Source organism: Ranitomeya variabilis, chromosome 2, assembly GCF_051348905.1.
Source record: "Ranitomeya variabilis isolate aRanVar5 chromosome 2, aRanVar5.hap1, whole genome shotgun sequence".
Classification (NCBI taxonomy): Eukaryota; Metazoa; Chordata; class Amphibia; order Anura; family Dendrobatidae; genus Ranitomeya; species Ranitomeya variabilis.
This window is the reverse complement of record NC_135233.1, coordinates 32147798-32175194: the sequence shown is the minus strand read 5'-3', so window position 1 is coordinate 32175194 and position 27397 is coordinate 32147798. Positions and strand designations below refer to the sequence as shown.

Sequence of the window (27397 nt, the reverse complement as noted above, 5' to 3'; positions counted from 1 at the left end):
AGGCTGCCGTCACACTAGCAGTATTTGGTCAGTATTTTACATCAGTATAAGCCAAAACCAGGAGTGGGTGATAAATAACGAAGTGGTGACGTGTTTCTATTATACTTTTCCTCTGATTGTTCCACTCCTGGTTTTGGCTACAAATACTGATGTAAAATACTGACCAAATACTGATAGTGTGATGGCAGCCTAAGACTACATCACACGTTACACCGCCATACTACATTACACACACCACCATGTAATAACACACCACCTGTTACACCGCTATATAATGCATCAAATGTTTCATGGTCATATAATACCAAATCACTTGTTACACCGCCATATAATACTATCTTGAACATTAGATTGTCACACAATAGTACATCACTAGTTACACGGCCAAATACTAAACTGCCATATACTACACCACCCATTACATCGCATTATAGCACATTGCCCGTTTCTCTGCCATATAACAGCACCCACTACACTGCCACATAATACTGCCATATACCACACCACAAATTGAAACACTATATTATCTATCTAGAATTTATGATGTGTGTGGAAAACACAACACCCACAGTGCGAAGACGATAATGGGACGTCAGGAGAAGAGAGGACACCGCATGATGCAACATACTTTGGGCAACCAAATGTTGAACCGCCATATAATATCACCCGTTACCCCGCCATGTAATTTTATAGCACATAAGCAGCATGATTATGGAGAATAGTAACAAATCACAGTTGCTACACCCTATGGATCTGAACAAGACCCCAAGGACGACCACAGACATGAGCGGAAGGGACCGGACCCCGGAGACGACCACAGACATGAGCGGAAGGGACCGGACCCCGGAGACGACCACAGACATGAGCGGAAGGGACGGGACCCCGCGGACGACCACAGACATGAGCGGAAGGGACCGGAGACGACCACAGACATGAGCGGAAGGGACCGGGGAGGACCACAGACATGTGCGGAAGGGACCGGACCCCGGGGACGACCACAGACATGCGTGGAAGGGACCGGACCCCAGGGACGACCACAGACATGAGCGGAAGGGACCGGGGAGGACCACAGACATGTGCGGAAGGGACCGGACCCCGGGGACGACCACAGACATGCGTGGAAGGGACCGGACCCCAGGGACGACCACAGACATGAGCGGAAGGGACCGGGGAGGACCACAGACATGTGCGGAAGGGACCAGACCCCGGGGACGACCACAGACATGAGCGGAAGGGACCGGACCCCGGAGACGACCACAGACATGAGCGGAAGGGACCGGACCCCGGAGACGACCACAGACATGAGCGGAAGGGACCGGACCCCGGAGACGACCACAGACATGAGCGGAAGGGACCGGGGAGGACCACAGACATGTGCGGAAGGGACCGGACCCCGGGGACAACCACAGACATGAGCGGAAGGGACCGGACCCCGGAGACGACCACAGACATGAGCGGAAGGGACGGGACCCCGCGGACGACCACAGACATGAGCGGAAGGGACCGGACCCCAGAGACGACCACAGACATGAGCGGAAGGGACCGGACCCCGGGGACGACCACAGACATGAGCGGAAGGGACGGGACCCCGCGGACGACCACAGACATGAGCGGAAGGGACCGGGGAGGACCACAGACATGTGCGGAAGGGACCGGACCCCGGGGACGACCACAGACATGCGTGGAAGGGACCGGACCCCGGAGACGACCACAGACATGAGCGGAAGGGACGGGACCCCGCGGACGACCACAGACATGAGCGGAAGGGACCGGACCCCGGAGACGACCACAGACATGAGCGGAAGGGACCGGGGAGGACCACAGACATGTGCGGAAGGGACCGGACCCCGGGGACGACCACAGACATGCGCGGAAGGGACCGGACCCAGGGGACGACCACAGACATGCGTGGAAGGGACCGGACCCCGGAGACGACCACAGACATGAGCGGAAGGGACGGGACCCCGCGGACGACCACAGACATGAGCGGAAGGGACCGGACCCTGGAGACGACCACAGACATGAGCGGAAGGGACCGGGGAGGACCACAGACATGTGCGGAAGGGACCGGGGAGGACCACAGACATGTGCGGAAGGGACCGGACCCCGGGGACGACCACAGACATGAGCGGAAGGGACCGGACCCCGGAGACGACCACAGACATGAGCGGAAGGGACGGGACCCCGCGGACGACCACAGACATGAGCGGAAGGGACCGGACCCCGGAGACGACCACAGACATGAGCGGAAGGGACCGGACCCCGGGGACGACCACAGACATGAGCGGAAGGGACGGGACCCCGCGGACGACCACAGACATGAGCGGAAGGGACCGGGGAGGACCACAGACATGTGCGGAAGGGACCGGACCCCGGGGACGACCACAGACATGCGTGGAAGGGACCGGACGCCGGAGACGACCACAGACATGAGCGGAAGGGACGGGACCCCGCGGACGACCACAGACATGAGCGGAAGGGACCGGACCCCGGAGACGACCACAGACATGAGCGGAAGGGACCGGGGAGGACCACAGACATGTGCGGAAGGGACCGGACCCCGGGGACGACCACAGACATGCGTGGAAGGGACCGGACCCCGGAGACGACCACAGACATGAGCGGAAGGGACGGGACCCCGCGGACGACCACAGACATGTGCGGAAGGGACCAGACCCCGGGGACGACCACAGACATGAGCGGAAGGGACCGGACCCCGGGGACGACCACAGACATGAGCGGAAGGGACCGGACCCCGCGGACGACCACAGACATGTGCGGAAGGGACCGGACCCCGGGGACGACCACAGACATGTGCGGAAGGGACCGGACCCCGCGGACGACCACAGACATGAGCGGAAGGGACGGGACCCCGCGGACGACCACAGACATGAGCGGAAGGGACCGGACCCCGGGGACGACCACAGACATGAGCGGAAGGGACCGGACCCCGGGGACGACCACAGACATGAGCGGAAGGGACCGGACCCCGGGGACGACCACAGACATGAGCGGAAGGGACCGGACCCCGGGGACGACCACAGACATGAGCGGAAGGGACCGGACCCCGGGGACGACCACAGACATGAGCGGAAGGGACCGGACCCCGGGGACGACCACAGACATGAGCGGAAGGGACCGGACCCCGGGGACGACCACAGACATGAGCGGAAGGGACCGGACCCCGGGGACGACCACAGACATGAGCGGAAGGGACCGGACCCCGGGAACGATCACAGACATGCGCATAAGGGACCGGACCCCGGGGACGACCACAGACATGAGCGGAAGGGACCGGACCCCGGGGACGACCACAGACATGCGTGGAAGGGACCGGACCCCAGGGACGACCACAGACATGCGTGGAAGGGACCGGACCCCAGGGACGACCACAGACATGTACGGAAGGGACCGGACCCCGCGGACGACCACAGACATGAGCGGAAGGGACCGGACCCCGTGGACGACCACAGACATGAGCGGAAGGGACGGGACCCCGCGGACGACCACAGACATGAGCGGAAGGGACCGGACCCCGGGAACGATCACAGACATGCGCATAAGGGACCGGACCCCAGGGACGACCACAGACATGAGCGGAAGGGACCGGACCCCGTGGACGACCACAGACATGTGCGGAAGGGACCGGACCCCGTGGACGACCACAGACATGAGCGGAAGGGACCGGACCCCGGGGACGATCACAGACATGCGCATAAGGGACCGGACCCCGGGGACGACCACAGACGTGCACTCCGCACCAGGCTTCAGAAGATGCTGGGACTTGTTGTTCCACATCAGCTGTAGAGGTGTATAGTGGCAGACTACATTGTGTCAAAGAATGATGGAAGCATGATGGGATTTGTAGTTCCCCACCAACCATGCATCTCTCCTAGCAAAGGAACTACAAGTCCCATCAATCTCACGAAGTGAGGAGACAGCCTGCTACCAGGGAGCAGGACCACAAGTCCCAGCACTCCATACTATGACAGGTGACGGCTGTGGAGACTGGCTGTCACAATACGCCCCGCCCACTGACGTCGAACTACAAGTCACAGCATGAAATGTCAAAGAGACAATGACAGCGCACGCTGGGACTTGTAGTTCCATACGGCATAGAGTAGAATAATGGTGATACAAGACCGGGAGGTGACTGCTGTCCTCACCCAGCGGAGGGCTCGGGCCGCTGCACACGGTCAGGCTGAGCGCCATGCTTTTCTTCCCCACTCCTGATCTTGAGCCCAGGAGCTGCCACGCAGCTGCCGACTGAATGAGAAAGAGACAAGGCGCTTCCGCCGCTCACATGCTCAGCGCAGCCCCCAGCCGGCCCACAGCAGCGCCACACTTCCGGCGCCGCCATGTTTCCTGTGGGCAACACTATCAGCCGCCATCTTTGATTCGGGATAACGCACATAGCTGGATGATGCGCAGCCTGCAACTAAGCGCAACCAATCAGATTTCAGCTTCTATTTTTCAAAGTCCCTTTTGAAAATGAAAGCTGCATTTTCATTGGTTTTTAAGGTCCTAGACCTCTGTATTTTCTTTCCCACTATTTCACACTATATTTGAACTTTCATGCAGCCGCACTCACAACTTTGTAATGGGAAAAAAATAATGTTAAAACTGTAATTTTTCTATTTTTCCACTGTTGACACTCTGTGGGTCTCTTATTATTTTAGCATAGCGAGCTTTAGCTATTATTGGTCCCATTTTGTGTCACAAATGACATTTTTATCACTTTTTATCGTATTTTGGGTAGGGGTGAGGATGACAAAGACTCCTTAACATTTTTCTTTTTTTAACGTTTATCTTATGAGTTAAAAAAATAATATTTTCATAGATCGAAGTTTTACGGGCACGGCAATACCAAATTTTCTTTTCTTTTTTTAATTTGTTGGATGGGGAAAAATTGGGGGAGGGGAATTTACATTTTTACGTTTTCTCACAAAACGAAAGCTGCTCGCTGATTGGTTGCTACGGGCAACAGTGACAGATTTTTTTTTTAAGATAAAAAAAATGGAAAAACCTTACAAGAAATTATTTTTTTAAACTACTGTCCCCCCACTGTCATCCTAGCATGTTACCGAGACCCCAGTGATGTAGCCTCCATAGCGACAGAAGGCCACATGACAACATAATACGGTCTCTAAGGACGCAATGTCACAGGGGCTGAGGCAACGGGGCGCACCGCTAATAGCACCGCCACCCGGGACCTCAACTGCAATGGTATCTACATCCTCAAGATGCCGTTACCATGGATACAATGGTGGAACAGGGAGCCGGTGCGTCCGATTCTCAGCGCAGCAGGCGCAGTGACATCACCAGATTGCGCCTGCTGCGCGGAGACTCAACACAGGCCGGGGAATGACCGCTGCACAGGCCGGGGAATGACCGCTGCACAGGCCGGGGAATGACTGCTGCACAGGCCGGGGAATGACCGCTGCACAGGCCGGGGAATGACCGCTGCACAGGCCGGGGAATGACCGCTGCACAGGCCGGGGAATGACAGCTGCACAGGCCGGGGAATGACAGCTGCACAGGCCGGGGAATGACAGCTGCACAGGCCGGGGAATGACAGCTGCACAGGCCGGGGAATGACAGCTGCACAGGCCGGGGAATGACAGCTGCACAGGCCGGGGAATGACAGCTGCACAGGCCGGGGAATGACCGCTGCACAGGCCGGGGAATGACCGCTGCACAGGCCGGGGAATGACCGCTGCACAGACCGGGGAATGACCGCTGCACAGGCCGGGGAATGACCGCTGCACAGGCCGGGGAATGACCGCTGCACAGGCCGGGGAATGAGGCTACTTTTTTTTTTTTTTTTTTAAGTTTTATCAGTCACTTCTTAAAGGTGACTGCAAAAACTTGTGTTGTGGGGGTCTGGGTGCCCTCTAAATATAAGGGCAGCGGTGGGGCCTTTTAATGTATTGGGGGGCTATGGGGCCTTATGTGATGTGAGGGCCTCATAATGTGGTTGGGGGCTTGTGTTTGTGCGAGAGGCATTTTGGGGGGCTTCATACTCTATGTGGGACCATGAAAGAGGTATCGTAATGGGCAAGAACAATAAGGGGGGCTTTGAAAAAGAAGCTTACCAGATCCAGTCACATTTTCTGGGGGATTTTTGTACATGCAGTTTACAGAGCTAAACAGTTTTTTCTTGTTCAGATATCCAAATCATTTTTGCTTTTGTTTTTAGTTCGTGATGCGCGGTTTCACGTTTACATCTCTGCCATATTTTTTTTATTATTATTAGTCATATTGGACAATACTGATTGAAAAATAAAATAATTTTAACTACAAAGAATTGCTAAAATACATTTAAAAAGTTGTTCTCCATTCTGTAGCAAATACTTTTATATATCGACAGATTTTTTTATTTTATTTTCCTGGCGTGGGGCCCATGGCAGTGATTTGGGTTGACAGCGGCTTTGTTTTTACTTTATTTTTATCTATTTTACACATTGTGCCTCCCATAAAAGACTTTTGAAACATCATTTCAATAAATATTTTTATTTTAAATATATATAATTATTTTTTTCTGTTCTATTAAACACAAGTTTGGTGCAGCCAAAGTTGCACTGACCTAGAGAGTCATACTACTGTGTAATTTTCACTACACAATAAATGCCATAAAAATGTAAAAAAAAAACAAAAAAAACAAGACAATGGCACAATTGCGTTTTTTCTTCACGAATTGGATGTTTTTTGAATGGTGTCGTTCAAAACTAACTTTTTTTTTTCTTTTTTTTTTTAAGTATGAGATGAGCTAAGGAACTGCGCCTGCTCCACACAAGATGCCTCTATAATCTGGCATTGTTTTTTGGGTGAGGGGATGGAAATGTAATGTTTAGGAGTAGCAGTAATAACACAAGGCAGATTTTGGATAACAAGGAGTCCAAATAACTAGAAGACGTTTTTGAAGTTTGTATAGAGGAGAGAGCGCTGTCCTTGGTAATGTTGTGCATTACTGAACTACTGGAGAAGAAATAAAAATAAAATAAATAAATAAAAAAAGACCTTGCGCCCCCTCGAGAGTCATCAGTGGAAAGGGTTGACTGCTTTTGATATTTTGCCTGATTTCTGCTACTCTTCTGGTTTTAGCTAGACTCCTACTCCTGCATTTTTTACCACCTGTAATGGTAACCCATGATTGGAATACAAGGCTAGAAGGATACAACTTGTTTGCAAGAAAAAGACTTAATAAAACGGGGAGGAGGAGTCGTATTGTATGTTAGAAAAGCGTATATATCCCTAGATTGAAGCTTCAGAGACTCGGAGTTCTGTTTGGGTAAGAATACAAGGAGAGGACACCATTGTAGAGGTTTACTACAGGCCGCCTGTGCAAGCTGAAGATATGGATGAACTCTTCATCAGATGACCAAGTTCTCAAAAATATATGAAGTCGTGATCATAGGAGATTTCATCCATCAAGACATTTGTTGGGAATCTCTCTCAGGCAAAACTAACAGGTCCAGCAAATTCTTATCTTCCTACGATTCTTATTGAAAAAAAATGTCCAAGTATGGAATGGACAAGAATACGGTTAGGTGGATTCATAACTGGCTCAGTGATCGGACCCAAAGAGTGGTCATAAATGGCTGCACATCCAGCTGGAAGAGTGCTTCTAGTGGGGTACCACAAGGCTCTGTCCTGGGCCCTGTATTGTTCAACATTTTTTATTAATGATTTAGATGAAGGAATTGAGGGTAAACTGATTATGTTTGCTGATGACACAAAGCTAGGAGGGATTGCTAATACTAGAGAAGAGAGGATTCAAAAAGATCTAAACAAATGAACTGTGGGCTGCAAGTAATAGAATGTTTTTTAACAGGGAGAAATGCAAAGTTCTACGTCCAGGAAAGAAAAATGAAAAAAGCATACACAGAATGGGAGGAATAGGGCTAAGCAACAGCACATGTGAAAAAGACTTGGGTATACTAATAGATCACAGACCGCACATGAATCAACAGTGATGCAGCAGCAAAAAAAGACAAAAACACAATTCTTGGATGTATTAAGAGAAGCATAGAGTATAGATCACGCGAAGTAATTATCCTCCTATACTCCTCATCTGGAATACTGTGTCCAGTTCTGGGCACCAGATTTTAAAAAAGACATTGAAAAACTGGAGCAAGGTCAGAGAAGAGCTACCAGGATGGTGATCGGACTGCAAACTATGTCGAATGAGGAACGGTTAGATGATTTGTGAATGTTTAGCTTGCAAAAGATAAGACTAAGAGGAGACTTAATAGGATTTTAATATGGAGGCCCAACTTTTAACCAAAAAATTTGTGGAGAAAGGATATGATGAAAAAATGTTGGAATGTTCTAAAATAACTGCTCTCAAAAAGTCTAGAGAAGAACTTATTAACAATAATTTGAAACTTAAAGATACAGAAGATTCCAACCCCATCATTGTACAATACAACGCCAGTACTAACATTCTTCGTAAAATAGTCAACAGACACTGGCACACACTCAAGAATGATAAAATTTGGGGGGATAGAATAGCCAGCCATCCACGATTCGTATATAAAAAATCCTGCAATCTGGGCAATAGTATTGCACCTACTGTCCAGGATAAACCGGCCTATAAACCATCTACCTTTTTCCATAGGATATTGAAAGGGTTTTTTCCATGTAATAGATGCAATATGTGCAAGCAAACTAGAATGCACAAACAAATGGACATTGAAAAGGGTAATCAAAAATTTACAATCAAAGACTTTATTACATGCTCCACTACAGGGGTGATATACACGATCAGATGCCCCTGCGGGAAAAGGTATGTAGGTCGAACAAAACGCTCAATGAAAATTAGGATTAATGAACATATCCGAAATATTAAAAATAAATTTATGGGCCACCCACTTTCGAAACACTTTGTTGACCACCATGGGGGATTAGTTAAAGATATGGAAGTCACAGGTATTGCGGTGGTACAGAAACACTGGAGAGGTGGCAACTTTATTTAAGCGATGTCCAGAGCTGAGACTAAGTGGATATTCCTACTGGACACTATTGCACCGAGAGGTCTTAATGCTGGAGCTGAATTGTTTGGGTTCCAGTAAGGAACCGATCATGGGAGGCGGTATAAATAGACTGTTAGTGGGGTAAAGGACCATCCCTGAAGAAGGAGACAGGCGTCTCCGAAACGCGTAGGATAGTGGTCCTTACCGCACTCTGTACATACGTCACCGGGTAGCAGCGGCGGTCACGTGAGAGCTACGTCACGCAGGTCCTGCAACCTAGCCGTTCGCACCGCTCGACTCACACGCGGCGCCGGCACAGCTGGACCCCGCTTCCTCCTGCCATTAGGTGAACAGTGGCTGCTACCGGCCGGGGTAGCCACTACTTTCTCTGCATCAACGGACTTCGTCCTACCGGATTTACCTCTACGAAAGGATCTTCCGGACGGACATCCATCATCACCTGCTGGGATTACCAGGCGCTCTTTACCATCCACACAAAACGGGTGAGCGTATAGCATTTTTCCTTCACGCTGGAAACAGCTCTGTGTCTGGAATAATTTAACACTTTCTCCTATATTTTAAACTAATATCAGTCCCCACACCTTTTTTCCTCTTTTCTACGGTTACTTTTCCAGCGCGAACATATACACGTTTTCTATGTGTATTTATTATCTGTAATTTTATTTTTTACAATTCAACTTTGTGGGGAATTGTTGGTTTCGCTGCAGGATACTTCCGTATGATACTTGGCGCCACTTTTTACATAAATTTTGAGACTTAATAGATGTCTACCAATATCTGAAGGGCTGTCACAGTGTAGAAGGATCATCCTTAGTCTCATTTGCACATGGAAACACGAGAAGCAATGGAATGAAACTGAAAGTGAGAAGATACAGATTAGATATTAGAAAAGTCTTTTTGACAGTGACTGTGATAAATGAGTGGAACAGGCTACCACGAGAGGTGGTGAGTTCTCTTTCAATGGAAGTCTTCATACAGATGCTAGACGGACATCTGTCCGAGATAGTTTAGTGAATCCTGCATTGAGCAGGGGGTTGGAATGCGACGACCCTGGAGGTCCCTGCCAACTCTAATATTCTAGGATTCATTTTTTTATTTTTTTTTTATCATTATTCCTCTCCTCAGACATGGACATGCTCAAAGTTGCTCTGATTATTTCTGAAAATTCAGAGCTACTGGCAATATTACGGATACATGTGTCGTGATCTCTAGTGGAGTACATGTTGTGCCTTGATAGGAAGTTACTGTGAACTATAGGATGGCATAATTACTTATCAAATCCCTTCTCACGCAGGTCTGTTCTCCTTGTTACTCTTCATGTCTACCATGCAGTTGAGCATATCTTTTCAGCTCGATGAGTTGATAACAATGACTAGCTGTAAGTACAATCCTCCCCTGAATCTTGGTGACTGCAGAATCTACTGTATAATTCTATGAGATGTGGAATCGCACACATGATTGGGAGAAACCCATCACCAGCAGGAGGCAGAGGAGAGACTGAAGCTTCATCACGTAAGGATACACTGAGACTTCACAATATACATCATCGTACAGCAGCTCTATGTCCATGATCTATGAATGGTTGCTAACTGATATGGCTATTGCTTCTAAAATGAGCCTCTGCCCCATGTCCATAGCCGAAGGCATCTTAGGAAATTTAGGAAACCATAACGGGGGTGGGCGGGTTGGTTCAAGATGTCAAACAACCCAATGGGACATCAGCTAGAGTAGATATACACAAGGACTAGCACAGAAGCAGGGAGTGGAGTAGATGTCAACTGTGAAATGTAGCCTTCAAAAGGGGGGGACCCACTTAAAAAGGGGCACTCCTGGTGCCATACAGGATGACAATGACACCCCATGGTTAGCTGTGGCGCTGTTCCTACTGTCAGTCATCATGGCATTTGGGCTCTTAGGCCACCAGGGTTCAGGTGCAATCACAGCCACATGCAAGAAGCAAACGCCCATTATATATCACAGTCAGACCTAACCTGTCTGTGCTGTTACTCTCTGTTATCATCCAGTCTGTTACATTTAATACAAATCTGTAAACCACAGAAGAAGTTAAGTAACAAATTTAATTTTTATTGATTGGTCCCTTGAGGAAAAAACAAAAAGTCCACATAAAAACGGTGTACAAAAGTGTAATCCCGGATCTCTGTGATGGGTTTGGGTAAAAACAATTATTAAGTGATTGGTTCTTGGCATCAGAGTCTTTGACTGTACCTGGGAGCGTTCTTCAGCGACCTGAGGCTTTTTAACAGGTGTGCAACTACAACTCCCAGCATCTGCAGACAGCCGACGTCTCCCATTGCATGTTGGGAGATGTAGTTTATCAATAAAATGAACAGCTGCAACTTGCAGAATACTGTCTACCTAGATCTCTGGTGCCCAAACTGTCAGGGCATGCTGGGAGTTGTAGTTTTACAAGTGGAAAGCCACAGGTGAAGCCTAGTATCCTAGGATATATCCTTTGACCTGATCAGCAGTGATGCCTCTACGTCTAGCGAGGACACAACGCGCTTCACATTTTTGGCACCAGCGCTTGTTTTACAGATTCCGGTACCCGGGAGGAGTAGTAGTTGTAATTGCGCAGAGTTGCCAGAACCCCGGCTGAGTTCATGTGTTTCACGTCCTTGTGGTATTCATAGGCGTTGCCGCTGATATCAGTGAGTTTACCTAGAAAAGACAAGGGTATGATATAGGTGAGTAAGCCCAATCGTCAGAGGACAGAGCCTTTACAGAACCAACCCATCGGTGGCAATAAAGAGGTAATTTCCAAAATAAAAATATATAAAAAAAAAAATGTTCAGCCTCTACATGTAAACATTCACTGACAGCAAACAGAGATCTTGAGCATTAAACAAAAAAAGTGACCATTGATATTTGCTTTAGCACTTTTTTTTGGAGTAAAAATAATTTAATTAATAATGATTTCATTATTTTTTTGCATCTTTTATCAAGCTACTTTTACGTCTTTACTAGGTTTCATTTTTTTTTTTTGCTTTGTTTTGGGATTTGTTTTTAATGCCATTATGTGCATCATTTTATTACCTATTTTTTAGCTCAATTTATTATTTAGGTCTTTTCAAAATAATGCAATTTTTTTTTTTGCTCAATTATATTCCCGTTTACTAGTAACATACAAAATAATTTAAAATATATATTTTTTTTTTTGCTCAGTTGAAGACAGATGTGTGACACTTAAAAGGGTAAACCGTCTCAGGATCCTTTACATAGCTGCACAAAAGGTGAAAGACAAAAAAAATATATTAGAGGTCTTCAGCTGTGTTTTGAAGAATTTGTCACAAATTCAATTCTGCCTGAAGAAATTAGAGAACAAAAACACAAACTAAATATATATACATATACATATACACACACATACACACACAGTATATACTCTAGTATAAGCCGACCCCCCTAATTTTGCCACAAAAAACTGGGAAAACTTATTGACTCGAGTATAAGCCTAGGGTGGAAAATGCAGCAGCTACCGGTGAATTTCAAAATTAAAAATAGATGCTCCATACCGTTCATTATGGCCCCATAGATGATCCACATAAAGCTGTGCCATATATAATGCTCTGCACCGTTCATTATGGCCCCATAGATGCTCCATATAAAGCTGTGCCATATATAATGCTCTGCACCGTTCATTATGGCCCCATAGATGCTCCATATAATGCTGTGCCCCATATATAATGCTCTGCACCGTTCATTATGGCCCCATAGATGCTCCACATAAATCTGTGCTATATACAATGCTGCTGCTGCTGCTGCAATAAAAAAATAAATAAATACATACCTCTCTTGCTGCCCGCAGCTCCTCAGCGTCCCGTCTCGGCGTCTCTCCGCACTGACTGTTCAGGCAGAGGGCGGCGCGCAGATTAGTGCGTCATTGCGCCCTCTGACCTGAACAGTCAGAGCAAGAGGACGGGAAGACGGAGCGGCGCCCGGCGTGTGTAATGCAGACAGGTAACTATGACATACTTACCTGCTCCCGGCGTCCCTGGCTCCTTATCCCGGACAGCTGGTCTCCGGGTGCTGCAGCCTCTTCCTCTGTCAGCGGTCACCGTTACCGCTGATTAGAGGAATGAATATGCGGCTCCACCCCTATGGGAGTGGAGTCCATACTCATAACTTTAATGAGCGGTCCTACGTGACCGCTGAACAGGGGACGAGCTGCGGCACCGAAGACCGTGGGACGGGCAGGGGGAGCGCCAGGACTAGGTGAGTATGCGACAGTCCTCTCTCCCCCTCACCCGCCGACCCCACCGCCGATCATGACTCGAGTATAAGCCGAGAGGGGCACTTTCAGCCCAAAAATTTGGGCTGAAAATCTCGGCTTAGGCTAGGTTCAGATTGCGTTAGTGCAATCCGTTTAGCGCGAGCGCTAGTGGATTGCGCTAACACAATGTCTTTTTCGGGGCCGCGTTCAGGGGTCGCGTTAACGTCCCCGCTCTCGCAGATCCCCGATCTGCGAGAGCGGGGAACGGACCTCTGGCGCGCCACGGACGCTGCAAAAGACCGGCACATCGCTAGCGCGTGCCGAAAATGACACGCGCTAGCAATGCGCTCTAACATTGCCGGCAATGGGAGCGCTAACGGACGCGGTGCACGGCGTTAATTTCGCCGTGCAACGCTGTCCGTTAGCGCTATCCCATTAACGCAATGGGAACCTAGCCTTATACTCGAGTATATACGATAGAGATTATATAAATATATATATATATATATATATATATATATATATATATATATATATATATATATAATCAAAAAATTAAGAGACCACTGCAAGATGTTCAGTTTGTCTGATTTTTCTCTTTATAGGTATATTTGAGTAAAATGTTAATTATTCTTTTATTCTATAAACTACTGACAATATGTCTATGAAGTTCCAAGCAATAAATTTTGTATTTATTTTCTGAAAATGAGAAATGGTCAAAATAACAAAAAAATGCATTGCTTGGAGACCTCAAAAAATGCAAAAAAAACAAACAAGTTCATAATCATTTAGAAACAACAATACTAATGTTTTAAGTCAGGAAGAGTTCAGAAATCAATATTTTGTGGAATAACCATGATTTTTAATCACAGCTTTCATGCGTCTTGGCATGCTTCCCACCAGTCTTTCACGCTGCTTCAGGGTGACCTTATGCCACTCCTGGTACAATAATGTAAGCAGTTCTTCTTTGTTTGATGGCTTGTGACTATCCATCATCCTCTTGATTACATTCCATAGGTTTTCAATGGGGTTCAAGTCTGGAGATTGGGCTGCCCATGACAGGGATATGATGTGGTGGTCCTTCATCCACACCTTGATTGACCTAGCTGTGTGGCATGGGGCATCGTCCTGCTGGAGAAACCAGTCCTCAGAGTCGGGGAACATTGTCTGAGCAGAAGGAATCAACTGTTTTTCCAGGATAACCTTGTATGCGGCTTGATTCATACCTCCATCGCAAAGAACAACCTGCCCAATTCCAACGTTGAAGCATCCCCACATCACCGATCCTCCACCAAATTTCACAGTGGGTGCAAGACACTGGCTTGTACACCTCTCCAGGTCTCCATCTAACCATTAGATGACCAGGTGTTGATCTGGGGATGCTTCAGGAAGGCTGGAATTGGGCAGGTTAATCTTTGCGACGGACGTATGAATCAAGCTTGTACATGCACGCTGTTAGCCAGAGAAGAAGGGCAACTTGGGCACCAACATCTCAAATGTACACCAGGCCAAGCAGGAACTCCTGGTAGTAGAAATGAGAGGGGGAAATGCTGAAAGTGCGGCCAAGAAAGACATCTTGTCAGGAACTAACTGACACTTTGGTCCTTAATACTTCTCCCCAACTATGGACCAGCCCTACAGTTAAAACTGTCACCCCTGCAGCCTCCAGGGGGATACAAATATTTAATACGATAAAGTTTGCACACATTAAAACAGGGGTCTACAGAGGGCTGTCATACCATCTTCTCCACCTTTACAATTCCAGGTCTTCCTGTAGCTCTCTGTTATGATCCGGTGACCTTGAAGCCACATGAGAGACTTTCTCAGGAGTAAGTGGTACCTGTACAGACCGCAAACCTAAACTAACACCGCAACTAGAAGTAGCCGTGGGATGTACCTAACACGTCCTAGACACCTCGACACAGCCGGAGGACTAAATACCCCTAGAGATGGAAATGGGAATTCTATCTTGCCTCAGAGCAGAACCCCAAAGGATAGGCAGCCCCCCACAAATATTGACTGTGAATATAAGAGGAAAGACAAACACAGGCAGATAATACAGGATTTAGCAGAAGAGGCACTTCTAGCTAAATAGAAAAGGATAGGACAGAATTCTAAGTGGTCAGTATTAAAATCCTAAAAATATTCACAGCAGATTATACAAATATTCTACATCTAACTAAAGACATAGAAAGTATATCTGCATCTCCTGAGAATCCAGCATGACTGAAAAATCCAAACAAAGTCTAAGCTGGACAAAAACACAATGAATTGCACTGAATTGCAAAGCACACTGCATGTGTGCACAGAGACAAAAAACCAGACACTTATCTTAGCTGAATTGGCAGCAGGGCATGAAGATCCAGAGAGAGATGCAATCCCTCCAAGAACAATGGACAACTGGCCAGGAGTAATGGATCCTGCACACCTAAATACCTAATAGAACTGCAATAAGCAGAAACACCTGCCTGGATTACAACCCCAAGACAACTGCACTACCACCAACAACCACCGGAGGGAGCCCAAGAGCAGAATTCACAACAGCTCTCCACAGGTGATCCTCGGTTCTTAGACAACTCTACTAATTCTTTCCACTCCTCTGCCTGCAATCTACCTGGTCGTGGCAAGCTTATGGTGAAATGACATTCTTTCCACTTCTGGAATCCGGATTATGGCCCCAACAGTGCTCACTGGAACCTTCAGTAGTTTAGAAATTCTTCTGTAGCCAATGTCATCAGTATGTTTTGCAACAATAAGGTTGTGAAGGTCTTGAGACAGCTCCCTGGTTTTACCCATCATGAGAGGTTTGTGTGACACCTTGGTAATGAGACATCTTTTTATAGACCATCAGCTGAAGCAGCTAATATTTTTCACCAAGTGGCAGGATTGCCTTCTAATTACTGATAGATTTCAGCTCGCGTCATAACTTCATGGCTTTTTACACCTCCATTTCTTCATGCGTTCAAAACTTTTTACTCTGAGTCATTTATCATTACACATAATTTATGGACATCTATGGGAGGACTTCTTTGCCTGTGTGGATTGGGTTGTTAACAACATCTGGAGATTATTTCATGCCAATAGCACCATTAGAAATAGATTTACTTACAAAATTGGTGAAGTATTAAATATTTTTTTCACTGGCTTTAAACACACACACTTAAATTTCTTTATTTGTAAAAAAAAACAAACTATTTTTTTCTTCAACATGTTTGATATTAGTTTTAAGTCTCTGAACACCCTCAAGAAAAAAGGTATTAAAAAAAAAAATCTAAAAACCAAAAAGTATAAAAAAATGTAAATCTAAAATTTGATTTTAACAACCGGTCATTTTCTGATAAGAAAAAATTCCTTTAAGTCTACGTTCACATTAGCGTTCGGCGCCGCAGCGTCGCCGCATGCGTCATGCGCCCCTATATTTAACATGGGGGCGCATGGACATGCGTTGTGCTGCGTTTTGCGACGCATGGCCGCAAGCGTTGGGCGCAGAGAACGCAACAAGTTGCATTTTTTTTGCGTCCAACTTTCGGCCAAAAAGGACGCATGCGTCGCAAAACGCAGCGTTTTAGCGTGCGTTTTGTTGCGGTTTTGTTTGCGTTGTGCGTTGCGTCGCCGACGCTGCGGCGCACAACGCAAATGTGAACGTAGCCTAAAAGAAGTAAATATACAGTGCATGGGAAGAGGTAAAGAAGATGATAAAAAGGTCCTACACCAGGTGAGGGTCACTGCTTCTTACCTCCCACTGCATGCAGAATCGCCTCGGGGGCGCACGTGTCCCACTTTTTGCACCCAGGACTGGCGAACACATAGGCGGAAGCCTGACCTTCAATCAGCTGAATGATCTGAAAGAGAAATGACGCGCCCTGTAAGCGGATACAGCCTCCTGTCCTTGTCAGGGAAAGCTGGGTGACACCATTGACTTCTATTACAACTCTGGCAGGATTTGATATTTTCCTTGAAAAGTATACTTCGTGAGATATCTAATGTCAGCAACAGCTTTACTGGACACAGACATAATAAATTGGCTGTAGAGATGAAAGTGAGATAAATTCACGTAAAAGGATTGTGACATGAAGATAATAAGAATTTAATAATTAATTATAATTTCTGTAAATAAGCTTATCGGCCAGTGATACGTGTAGTATTACAAGACAGCCAAGGCTGGCATTTTGCAGACATTGCTTAAAAAAAAAAAAAAAAAGGGATGGACAGCCCCTTTAAAAGTAACAGTCATTTTTTTTCATAGATTAATAGTACACATGAAAATAAAATAAATATTTCTTATCAGACAAGTGCGCTTTTCTCTCCCCCGGACTGAACTTTCATTCTCAATTATCAGGTAGAATGGGTCTTCAGTGAGTTCAGATTTTCACATTACTGATATAGGAGATGACAGTTGGTGCTCATAAAGTTCTATGTAGGTATTCTGATCATACAGACATGTGACCGCTGCAGTCAGTCATTGGCTGCAGCAGTCACATGCAGTTCTCTGTCTTAGCTGGACTCTTAAGAAACTGGACGGGACATTGCTAGAAGACAGACGGAGGACCGAAAGGTGAAAATGGAGCATTTATGAATCTGTACTCCATGATTGTCCCAAAAAAAAAAAAAAAGGATGAAAAACCCCCTTTAAAAAGGCAATTTCCCATTTGGACAATTCCTACTTCTTAGAATTAAGCTCTCAGGTTAGGTCACAAACTGAGGATGCGAAACAGAAGAATAGCCTAGTGGCTTATAGAGAGGGGTCCCCAACACATAGAAAAGGAATGAAACCTGCGCGTGTCACCTTGTTCCCGGCACCTCCCACGCGCACCACTTTATCGGGGTTGATGGCGGTGATGCAGTCGTTCACCAGCTTGCTGCTGTGCGATCTGGTGGTGGTGACGATGTGTTGACCTTCGGGCACCTCCTTCAGCTCAAAACCAAACGCTCCGACGCCCAGGACGCCCCAAAGAGTCCTCCCCAGGACAGCGCCGTCACCCGCCTGCAATTATACAGCAAGACGGAAACTAAATCCATTAGTATACGATCCTCTGATATAAAGGGTTAAAGACGCAGAGATGGCAGCGCTCATCGTAGACAGGTGAGGACGAATGGTGATATTGTACTATTGTGGCCTTGGAAAAGGTGGCTATGAGGCTCGGAGGGGGAGCATGTGCGAGCAGCGGCATAGTGATCCTCCCATCACGGCTGAGCAGCCAATAGAAATAGCTCTCCGCCTGCCTGCTGTCTCCATTGGCTGCTCGACAGTGAACTGAGCATGTGCGACCACCACACTCTGCTTATTAGGTGGACGTGCTATACGCTTTGAACACCAGGTGGCGCAATGCTATGTTAGAAAATGTCATAAATCTCCACTTTATATCGATTTTCTATTTATCAGCATATCAATGGAAAATATTGATCTTTTTTTATTTATGATCTATTAAGTGGCCAAACCTTTTTTTTATGGTCACGATTAATCCCTTCATGACATCCACTGTGCACGTATACGGGGACAAGGTCAGACACACCATTGGTGCAACCTGTTCTGCTGCACAGGGGGCCTGAGAGGTAACGGGGCCACTGCCTCCAAAGCATGGGATGATGAAGGATCGGACCTGCTCTCCGCTGACAAGTCCTTACATCTGAGAACCCAACACCACCAAACCAGCTGGTTACACTCGTAAGTAGGGGTCCCTGTAATCCTATGGCCTGGATATCGGACCACCCAAGCAGAAAAATAAACAGCCACGTTACCTGGTAGTTATAATACGGCTGGTTTATCACTCCCGCTATGGCTTTTCCTTCGTAGGCAATGCCAATCAGAACAGTTACATGATCCAGGAGCCCTGCAGACAGAACAGTCATCAGTTCATTGTCCATATATGAATGTATTTGTGGTTAAAAATAATCATTTTTTGCTAGAGGGTTTAGATCAAAATCTTACACCATTCGGCTTTTCCTGGGCTGTTTTATTTCTCAGCACAGCAAGTTATAAATCAGCCAAGAGGAGCTTAGAGAAAGACAGATAAAAGTGTGACAAACTCTCCATCACGCCGAGCTCACTGACGGATTCTCAGTTAGCTCATTCCGCAACTAACAAGGCTCTGGCCCTGATTTATCTAGAGGCAATATTCTCAGCGATGTCGATGAGGGGCGTATTGGAATCGGACGCTCATGATTCATTAAGAGGTGCACTCCTCTTAGTGTATCTGGAGGGTCTGGATGAGTGGCGTGGGTCTCCACACGCCTCGCAGCAAAATCCTACTCCAGTCATGGACCATAATAAGATATCTGGTTTAAGAAATGCCCCAGCTAGTCATGAACTGGAAGGGGAGGGAACACCGCAGTCCCATCCATTTTGGCGGAGGACGGGCGAAACTGACACAAAAATGGCAAAAGGCACAAAACGTTGGTGAAACATTGTTGCACCTTATCAGAAGTGATTTACAGTAGAATTTTGGAGTAATCGCTTCCATGAATCGAGACCAAAGCCGTTCTCATCTTTTCAAACACAGGCATGAAGAAGTGACGTCATCACACCCGATGCGCTGAGAATGATGACGGAGGGGGAATGGACGGCGGAGGGGGAATGACGGCGGAGGGAGTGGATGGCTTCGCACCTCCATCACTGCCTTCAACTGTATCAACATCCATACATTTCTGTACTATTAACAGTAAATGGATCAAAATTGCCGCACAATGTTTTATTTACCATCGTTATACATCTTGAAGAAATCTAAAGTTATTATAGAGAGCAGTGAGGAGGACACCAACCTTCCGTATATTCCTTAGTACCATCCAGAGGGTCCACCCAGACCACCAACTGGGGGGAAAAAAACAAAAAATGGATATTAGCAAAAAAATTCATAAGATACATTCACGTAGTGTAAGGAAGTTTCATGATACGGCATGAACAGAATTGCAACAGCCGGGAGGTACAAAAATTGGAGAATCCACTGGTGGAAACGTCACTGCCTTACAATTAATATAGATTAGCCAAATGACTAGGAAAGCTAGGAACATGTGGGAGATGTAGCGGATGACATATTGTCTGGCTCCAAGCTTCCCCACAAATAACTAGCACATATAGAACTATAGGCAATCATTAGAGCTCACCTCTTCTTCTTTGATGCTGCAGTACTGTGATGGAAAAGTCACTTTGAGTATTTCTTCTGATTGTCCGGTTTCGATCAGTTCCTCGGATATTTCTTCAGAGGGCAGATCCTGGGCAGCGAGATGAAAGCAATGAGAACACAGCTACAGTATAAAGATACATAGAGGATATCTGTTCAGTCTCCCTGTTGATCTCGACATTCTACACAAGTCTGACATCAGGATTTATCGTTTCATCTATCAATGTTACCAACTTCATAGTGAAGCGTTGGCTTTTCTGAATGGAGTATTGAAATCTAGAGGGAATCAGCCTGATGTGTGTGTGATCGCAGAGTAATAACAATCAGCGGGGGTCCTCACCTCCTCTCCAATGATGGTGAGCAGGGGAAACTTTCTTGCCAAAGAGGCGCAGATACTTTGCTGTACCAACCGATCAGCCGCTGTCTGCAGGTCATTAGCACCAGTCTGTAACACAGAGAATAGAGTACATTTAAGTACATACATTACTGATCCTGAGTTACATCCTGTATTATACTCCAGAGCTGCACTCACTATTCTGCTGGTGCGGTCACTGTATACATACATTACTGATCCCGAGTTACATCCTGTATTATACTGCAGAGCTGCACTCACTATTCTGCTGGTGCAGTCACTGTGTACATACATTACATTACTGATCCTGAGTTACATCCTGTATTATACTCCAGAGCTGCACTCACTATTCTGCTGGTGCGGTCACTGTATACATACATTACATTACTGATCCTGAGTTACATCCTGTATTATACTGCAGAGCTGCACTCACTATTCTGCTGGTGCAGTCACTGTGCACATACATTACATTACTGAAGAAATAAAAAAAAAATGTGACAAAACCAGCTCACCTACTAGGCATTTGTTGTGGGGAAGCCCGGATAACGTGCAGTCTTCACGTAAGGCAGTGGAACAAATAGAGGAGAAAATCCAGCTTCCAAAAATATCAAAATTTATTGAAGATAAAATCCAAGATCCAAAAACATGGTTCACAGGAGAAGAAATGGCAGCATGCCATTGGCATGGCAGAGCTGCACTCACTATTCTGCTGGTGCAGTCACTGTATACATACATTACTGATCTAGAGTTACATCCTGTATTACACCCCAGAGCTGCACTCACTATTCTTCCACATTATTCCGTCAGTACATCCATTTATGATTACAGGGAAATAATCATACTCTATGAGTTTTTACATTTACCTTTTCAACTATGCCGAGATCTCCGCCACTCATGACATTTCTGACAATTATTCCGGCTTTTTCGGCCACAGAGTGCGCCGCGGCCACCAACCTCGCTAACAATAATGGTGCTGAAGACATTGTGAATGCTGGCCGAGGATAGGTAAAGAAAGATATTAATAAGGACCATAATAGTAATAAAATCAAATATTTCTACAGTATCTACAGGCCATGTCAGAAGCAAGAAAGCCCCCTAAGGCCACGTTCACACTTTGCGGCGTCCCTCTGCGGGTTCTCCCGCAGCGGAATTGATAAATCTGGAGGGCAAAACGGCTGCGGTTATCCCTGCAGATTTATCGCGGTTTGTTCCGCGGTTTCCGCTGCGGGATTACTCCTATACTATTGATGCTGCATATGCAGCATCAATAGTAATGTTAAAAATAATAAAAATTGGTTATACTCACCCTCCGATGTCCGGATCTCCTCGGCGCTGCATGCAGCGCTCCGGTTCCAAAGATGCTGTGCCGAGAAGGACCTTCGTGACGTCACAGTAATGTGACCCGGGCGTCATCACGGTCATGTGACCGCGACGTCACCCCAGGTCCTGTTCGCACAGCAACTCTGACCAGCCGGCCGCGTGCAGCGCTGAGAGGTGAGTATAACATGATTTTTTATTTTTATTCTTTTTTTTACCCCAAATATGGTTCCCAGGGCCTGGAGGAGAGTCTCCTCTCCTCCACCCCGGGTACCACCCGCACATTAACCGCTTACTTCCCGCAACGTGGGCACAGCCCCATGCGGGAAGTAAGCGGAACAATGCATTCCTATGGGTGCAGAATCGCAGCGATTCTGCACAAAGAAGTGACATGCTGCGTTTCTGCGCGGTTTTTCCCGCAGCATGTGCACAGCGGTTTGCAGTTTCCATAGGGTTTACATGTGAATGGAAATGCTATGGAAACTGCTGCGGACCCGCAGCATCAAAATCGCAGCGGTTCCGCGGTAAAAACCGCAAAGTGTGAACATGGCCTAACATGCAAGGAAACGTCAGAAGTTTAATAATGGCGAAGACACAAACAAATTAAAGGGGTCGTTCCATAAACAACTTCTTATCACAAGAAAGATGATAAATGTATGACCATTGAGGGTCTGACTGATGTGACCCCCACCGTTTCCAAGAACAGGGGGCTCAAATTCCTTTGTGTGAATGAAGCTCTAGTGAGCATGTGCGACCACCGTTCCTACATTTACAGGCTGAAAAATGATGAAATTGTAAGGAAGGATGTTGATAAGGCCGAACTTTTAAATTCCTATTTTTCATCTGTTTTCTCTCAGAAAGGAAATGTAACATCAACTGATCTTCACTGTCCTATTTAAGGAATAGAAGAATCCAGGATATCTATAAACAGAAAGACAGTGAGGAAACACTTAGCTAACATAAATGAATTCAAGTCTCCAGGCCCTGATGAATTACACCCCAGAGTATTGAAGGAGATAGCAGAAGAAATTTTTGAACCACTCTCCATAATCTTTGAAAATTCAAGGAGAACAGAAGTCCCAGAAGACTGGAGAAGAGCAAATGTTGTTCCTATCTTAAAAAAAGGGGAAGAAGGTGGACCCAGGGAACTATAGGCTGGTGAGTCTGACGTCTATACCAGGAAAGATCTTTGAACAAATTATTAAACAACATTTAAGTACCTGGATAAGAATGAAGTGATTAACCAGAGTCAGCATGGGTTTGTAACCAATAGGTCATGTCAAACTAACTTAATTTCCTTCTATGACAGAATCACTGACTGGGTGGATCAGGGAAATGCTGTAGATATAGTATATCTTGACTTCAGCAAAGCATTTGACAAAGTATATCACACCATCCTTATTGAAAAAAAAAAATGACTTAGTATGGAATGGATAAGGCAACTGTTAGGTGGATTTATAACTGGCTTAGTGATCGGACCCAAAGAATGGTCGTAATTGGCTGCACATCCAGTTGGAAGAATGTCTCAAGTGGGGTACCACAGGGTTATGTCCTGGGTCCTGTACTGTTCAACATCTTTATCAATGATTTACATGAAGGAATTGAGGGTACACTGATTAAATTTGCTGATGACACAAAGCTAGGAGGGATAGCTGATACTAGAGAAGAGAGGATTCTAAAAGATATAAATAAACTGGAGCAGTGGGCAGCAACTAACAATGTTTTTTTAACAGGGAAAAATGCAAAGTCCTACATCTGGGCAATAAAAATGAAAAATAGCATATACAGAATGGGAGGAATAGGGCTAAGCAACAGCACATGTGAAAAAGACTTAGGAATACTAATAGATCACAGACTGCACATGAGTCAACAGTGTGATGCAGCAGCAAGAAAGGCAAATGCAATTCTGGGATGTATTAACAGAAGCATACAGTCTAGATCACGTGAAGTCATTATTGCTCTCCACTCCTCTTTGGTCAGACCTCATCTGGAATACTGGGTCCAGTTTTGGGCACCACATTTTAAAAGAGACATCAACAAATTGGAGCAAGTTCAGAGAAGAGCGACCACAATGGTGACCGGTCTGCAAACCATGTCCTATGAGGAACGGTTACAGGATCTGGGAAACTTTAGCTTGAAAAAAAAAAAAAGAAGACTGAGAGGAGACTTAATAGCGGTCTACAAATGTCTCAAGGGCTGTCACATTGTAGAAGGATCATCTTTATTCTTATTTGCACAAGGAAAGACTAGAAGGAATGGGATGAAACTGAATGGGAGGAGACACAGATTAGATATTAGAAAAAACTTTTTGACAGTGAGGGTGATCAATGAGTGGAACAGGCTTCCACGAGAGGTGGCGAGTTCTCCTTCAATGGAAGTCTTCAAACAGAGGTTGGACAGACATCTGTCTGGGATGGTTTAGTGAATCCTGCTTTGAGCAGATGACCCAGGAGGTCCCTTCCAACTCTAACATTATATAGACAGTGAATGGGGCAGTGGTCGCACATGCTCACTAAAGCTTCATTCACACAAGGGAATTTGAGCCCTATGTTCATGAGAACAGTGGCGGGGGTCAGTGAGGAGACCCTATCCTGTGAATAGATGGTATAAGTGGTTTATGGGATACTGGTAATAGGGAGTCATTGCCTGGCACTGGTAGTGAGTCATAAGGGAAAGCTATGGACCAACGCTCTTCCATGGTGGCTAATCAGAAGAACTTTTCTGTTTTGTGTGGGGGACACCTAAAATGGAGATTTCAATAGTTCCAACATTGGCATGGAGTTTTTTTTTTTTTTTTTTTTATAGGGAAATAAGAAACATCGGGAACATTTCCAGCCCAAGCTCCAATTCTTCCTTTGATCCCCATAATACGATCTCGCCAACTCACCCAGTGTGAACCCAGCCCTAAACTACAGCGACCTGTGGGTTATTGACCCCCGGATTGTAATCTTCATTGTTTGCCGTCACCTTTACTCCCATTTATAAGAGAACCTGAGTCATTGTGCAACAGAAGCTCCGAGAACAAGGAAAGGTCTTAAGAAATGGGATGTGTCCCTCAAATGCTGGGGAAGACTATAGAACAGTCCGTGCGGGACGCAGGAGGTTTATTTTTATAGACCCCATGGATACCACCGGTGCGCTGTCCGCGATTTTCTTGGACCCACAGAACTCACATAGGCGATTTTGACTCATGACTTGGATGAAAAATGGACAGGTCTCAGATTTTTTTCTTGCTGACACACAAACGGATTAATTAAGACTGGTGTTGTACATGCCAGGAGGATACAATACAATGGAAGTAACAGGTGTCTAATTAAGGGCCACGTAATGAATAATGGACACCTCACAAGTGGTGTGCACCTTGTCAAAAGGCTTACTCCGGTCAAGGACTGGAGTAAGAAACTCCATGGCTCATCATGAATTAGACAGACATTTCCATGCGCTGCTCACTTTGCCACATGTGAACAGCCCCATAAAGTTTAATAAACCAGTGAATGATGCGCGTCTGAACGAGGCCTTAGAGACGCGTTCCCATCATAAACATTTCTGGATCTACAGGGTCAGGGCAGACCCCAGAATAGGGACCCAAGTAAAATAAGGGAGCCCCACCTGTGTGACCTCTACACTTGTCTCAGACTTGGGTACAGTGGCCGCATCAGGTAAGATTGGGGTCAGGCGCATCCATTTTGTAAAAACGTGGGGATCTCAGAAGTTGGACCCATTCCTGCAGATGTTTCATAAATGTCTAGGAATAAAATTTTATCACCTATCCACAAGAAGATCAGTTGGGGGTCCGAGCACTGACACCCCACCAATTGAGAGAGCGGAGGTCCCAAAGTGCTGTGTAAATGAAGACGTAGCGCACAATGGTGACCCTCGCTATCTACCGCCTATAGGAGCTGTAGTGCACACGCCAAGCGGACCACCACTACCCCACTAATGATGGACCAATATGTCTGATCCGAGACCACCGGCAATGTACCTGCAGCACATATCACACAGGCACGGCGCAGCACCCACTGATGTCTGTGCCCGAGACCCCGAGCTCCAGAAATCTCCAGAGGGGCATTAGGGAGAACGGCAGACCCCATTATCCAGCTCCTGCTGGAACTCACTTTTTGTTATTGAACATTTTTAAAGCTGCAACCACCCTTTACTTTTCATACTCTATGGAAAAAAAAAAAAAAGTATGTGCCCCCCTCCACATTCACCTCCCAGAGCTTTTCTCACCTCCCATCCTACATCCATGGACATCAATATGGAGTCGCCCCTCCGCAGATAGAACGGCCCCCGCTGTGCTGGGAAGGATTTCTACAAGATTTTGGAGGAGTCTGTGGGAATTTTTGCCCCTTCATGCAGAAGATCATTTGTGAGGTCCGACCCTGATGTTGGGGGAGGGGGGCGGGATCATAATTTCTATTGGGGTCCGGGCTCTGTGCGGCTCATGTTTCCCCCATGTCTGTATGGCGCTTGTGCACTGGGCACAGAAAAGGGCGAACCCCAAACTGTCCCTACAAAGCTGAAGATACTACTGTCCGCAATGTCTTGGGAAATCCTAATCTTCAGCACATCACTGGAGATGAAGGTCCGAGGACGACCCCTGATAACATCCCCCATAGCATTATCCTCCTCCACCATCTGTACAGGGGGCACAGTGCAGTAAAGGGGTAACGTCTTTCTGGAATCACCAAACCCAGACTCCTCCAAGTGCGATCCGTCACTGCACAGAACACGTCTCCTCCAAAGTCCAGTGGTGGCGGCTTTACACCACTCCATCCTACACTCGGCATTGTGCTTGGTGATGTACGGCTGCATGCAGCTGCTCGGCCATGAATCTCCTGGGGTGAGGGTGCAGCGTCTGTGCTGATACAATGGAGGTCTGGACTGTGCAGTTATGGGGTCAGCAAAGCGTTGGTGACTTTTCTGCCCTCTGCTCCTCAGCCCCCTGCTGTGTAACATTACGGGATCTGCACTTTGTGGCCAAGTTGCTGCGCTTCCTTCCATTTCTCAATAATATCACTCACAGGAGATGGAGGAAGAAATGTCATGGACGGACTTGTTACCCCGGGGGCTCCAATTACAGGACCGCGCTGGTATCAGTGAGCGCTATAGATGTTCTACACCGGGGAACCTGATAACCCTGCACTGAGACGTGCCCTCATACCTTATCTCCTCCATGTTGTGTATCTGTCTGTATTCTGCCCAGACCCCGTAACATTATAACCCGCTGACATCGTGTACCCCCTGTAAGACGCCACTCACCTGCACGGCGGCCGCTGCAGAGCACAGTGACTGTCAGTGAGTGCAGAGCTCTGCAGAACATCGCACCACCTCTATATACTTCCTATGTCAGCAGAGCCGCTCCTGGGTCCTAGAGATACCA

General features: G+C 46.6%; 2 protein-coding genes across 3 annotated transcripts in view; both read right to left on the bottom strand.

Moving 5' to 3' along the window:
- The window catches only part of EPRS1 (glutamyl-prolyl-tRNA synthetase 1), an 85051-nt gene extending 80727 nt beyond the window's left edge, over positions 1-4324 (bottom strand). The window contains exon 1 of one of the 2 annotated variants that reach the window (XM_077282246.1): positions 4167-4324. In XM_077282246.1, the coding sequence (XP_077138361.1) occupies positions 4167-4212 (46 nt within the window). In that variant the 5' untranslated portion in view covers positions 4213-4324. The remainder of the gene's footprint in view (positions 1-4166) is intronic. The other variant, XM_077282247.1, reaches the window with a different exon arrangement.
- A 6736-nt stretch (positions 4325-11060) lies between these two features.
- Positions 11061-27392, bottom strand: BPNT1 (3'(2'), 5'-bisphosphate nucleotidase 1). Its single transcript, XM_077282245.1, has 9 exons — positions 27277-27392; positions 21561-21688; positions 20686-20790; positions 20329-20436; positions 19987-20035; positions 18967-19058; positions 18014-18211; positions 16964-17069; positions 11061-11675 (listed from the first exon to the last, which is right to left on the bottom strand). The coding sequence occupies exons 1-9, from the start codon at positions 27335-27337 to the stop codon at positions 11521-11523; spliced, it is 1002 nt and encodes a 333-aa protein (XP_077138360.1). The 5' UTR covers positions 27338-27392; the 3' UTR covers positions 11061-11520.
- Between the last annotated feature and the right edge of the window lie 5 nt (positions 27393-27397).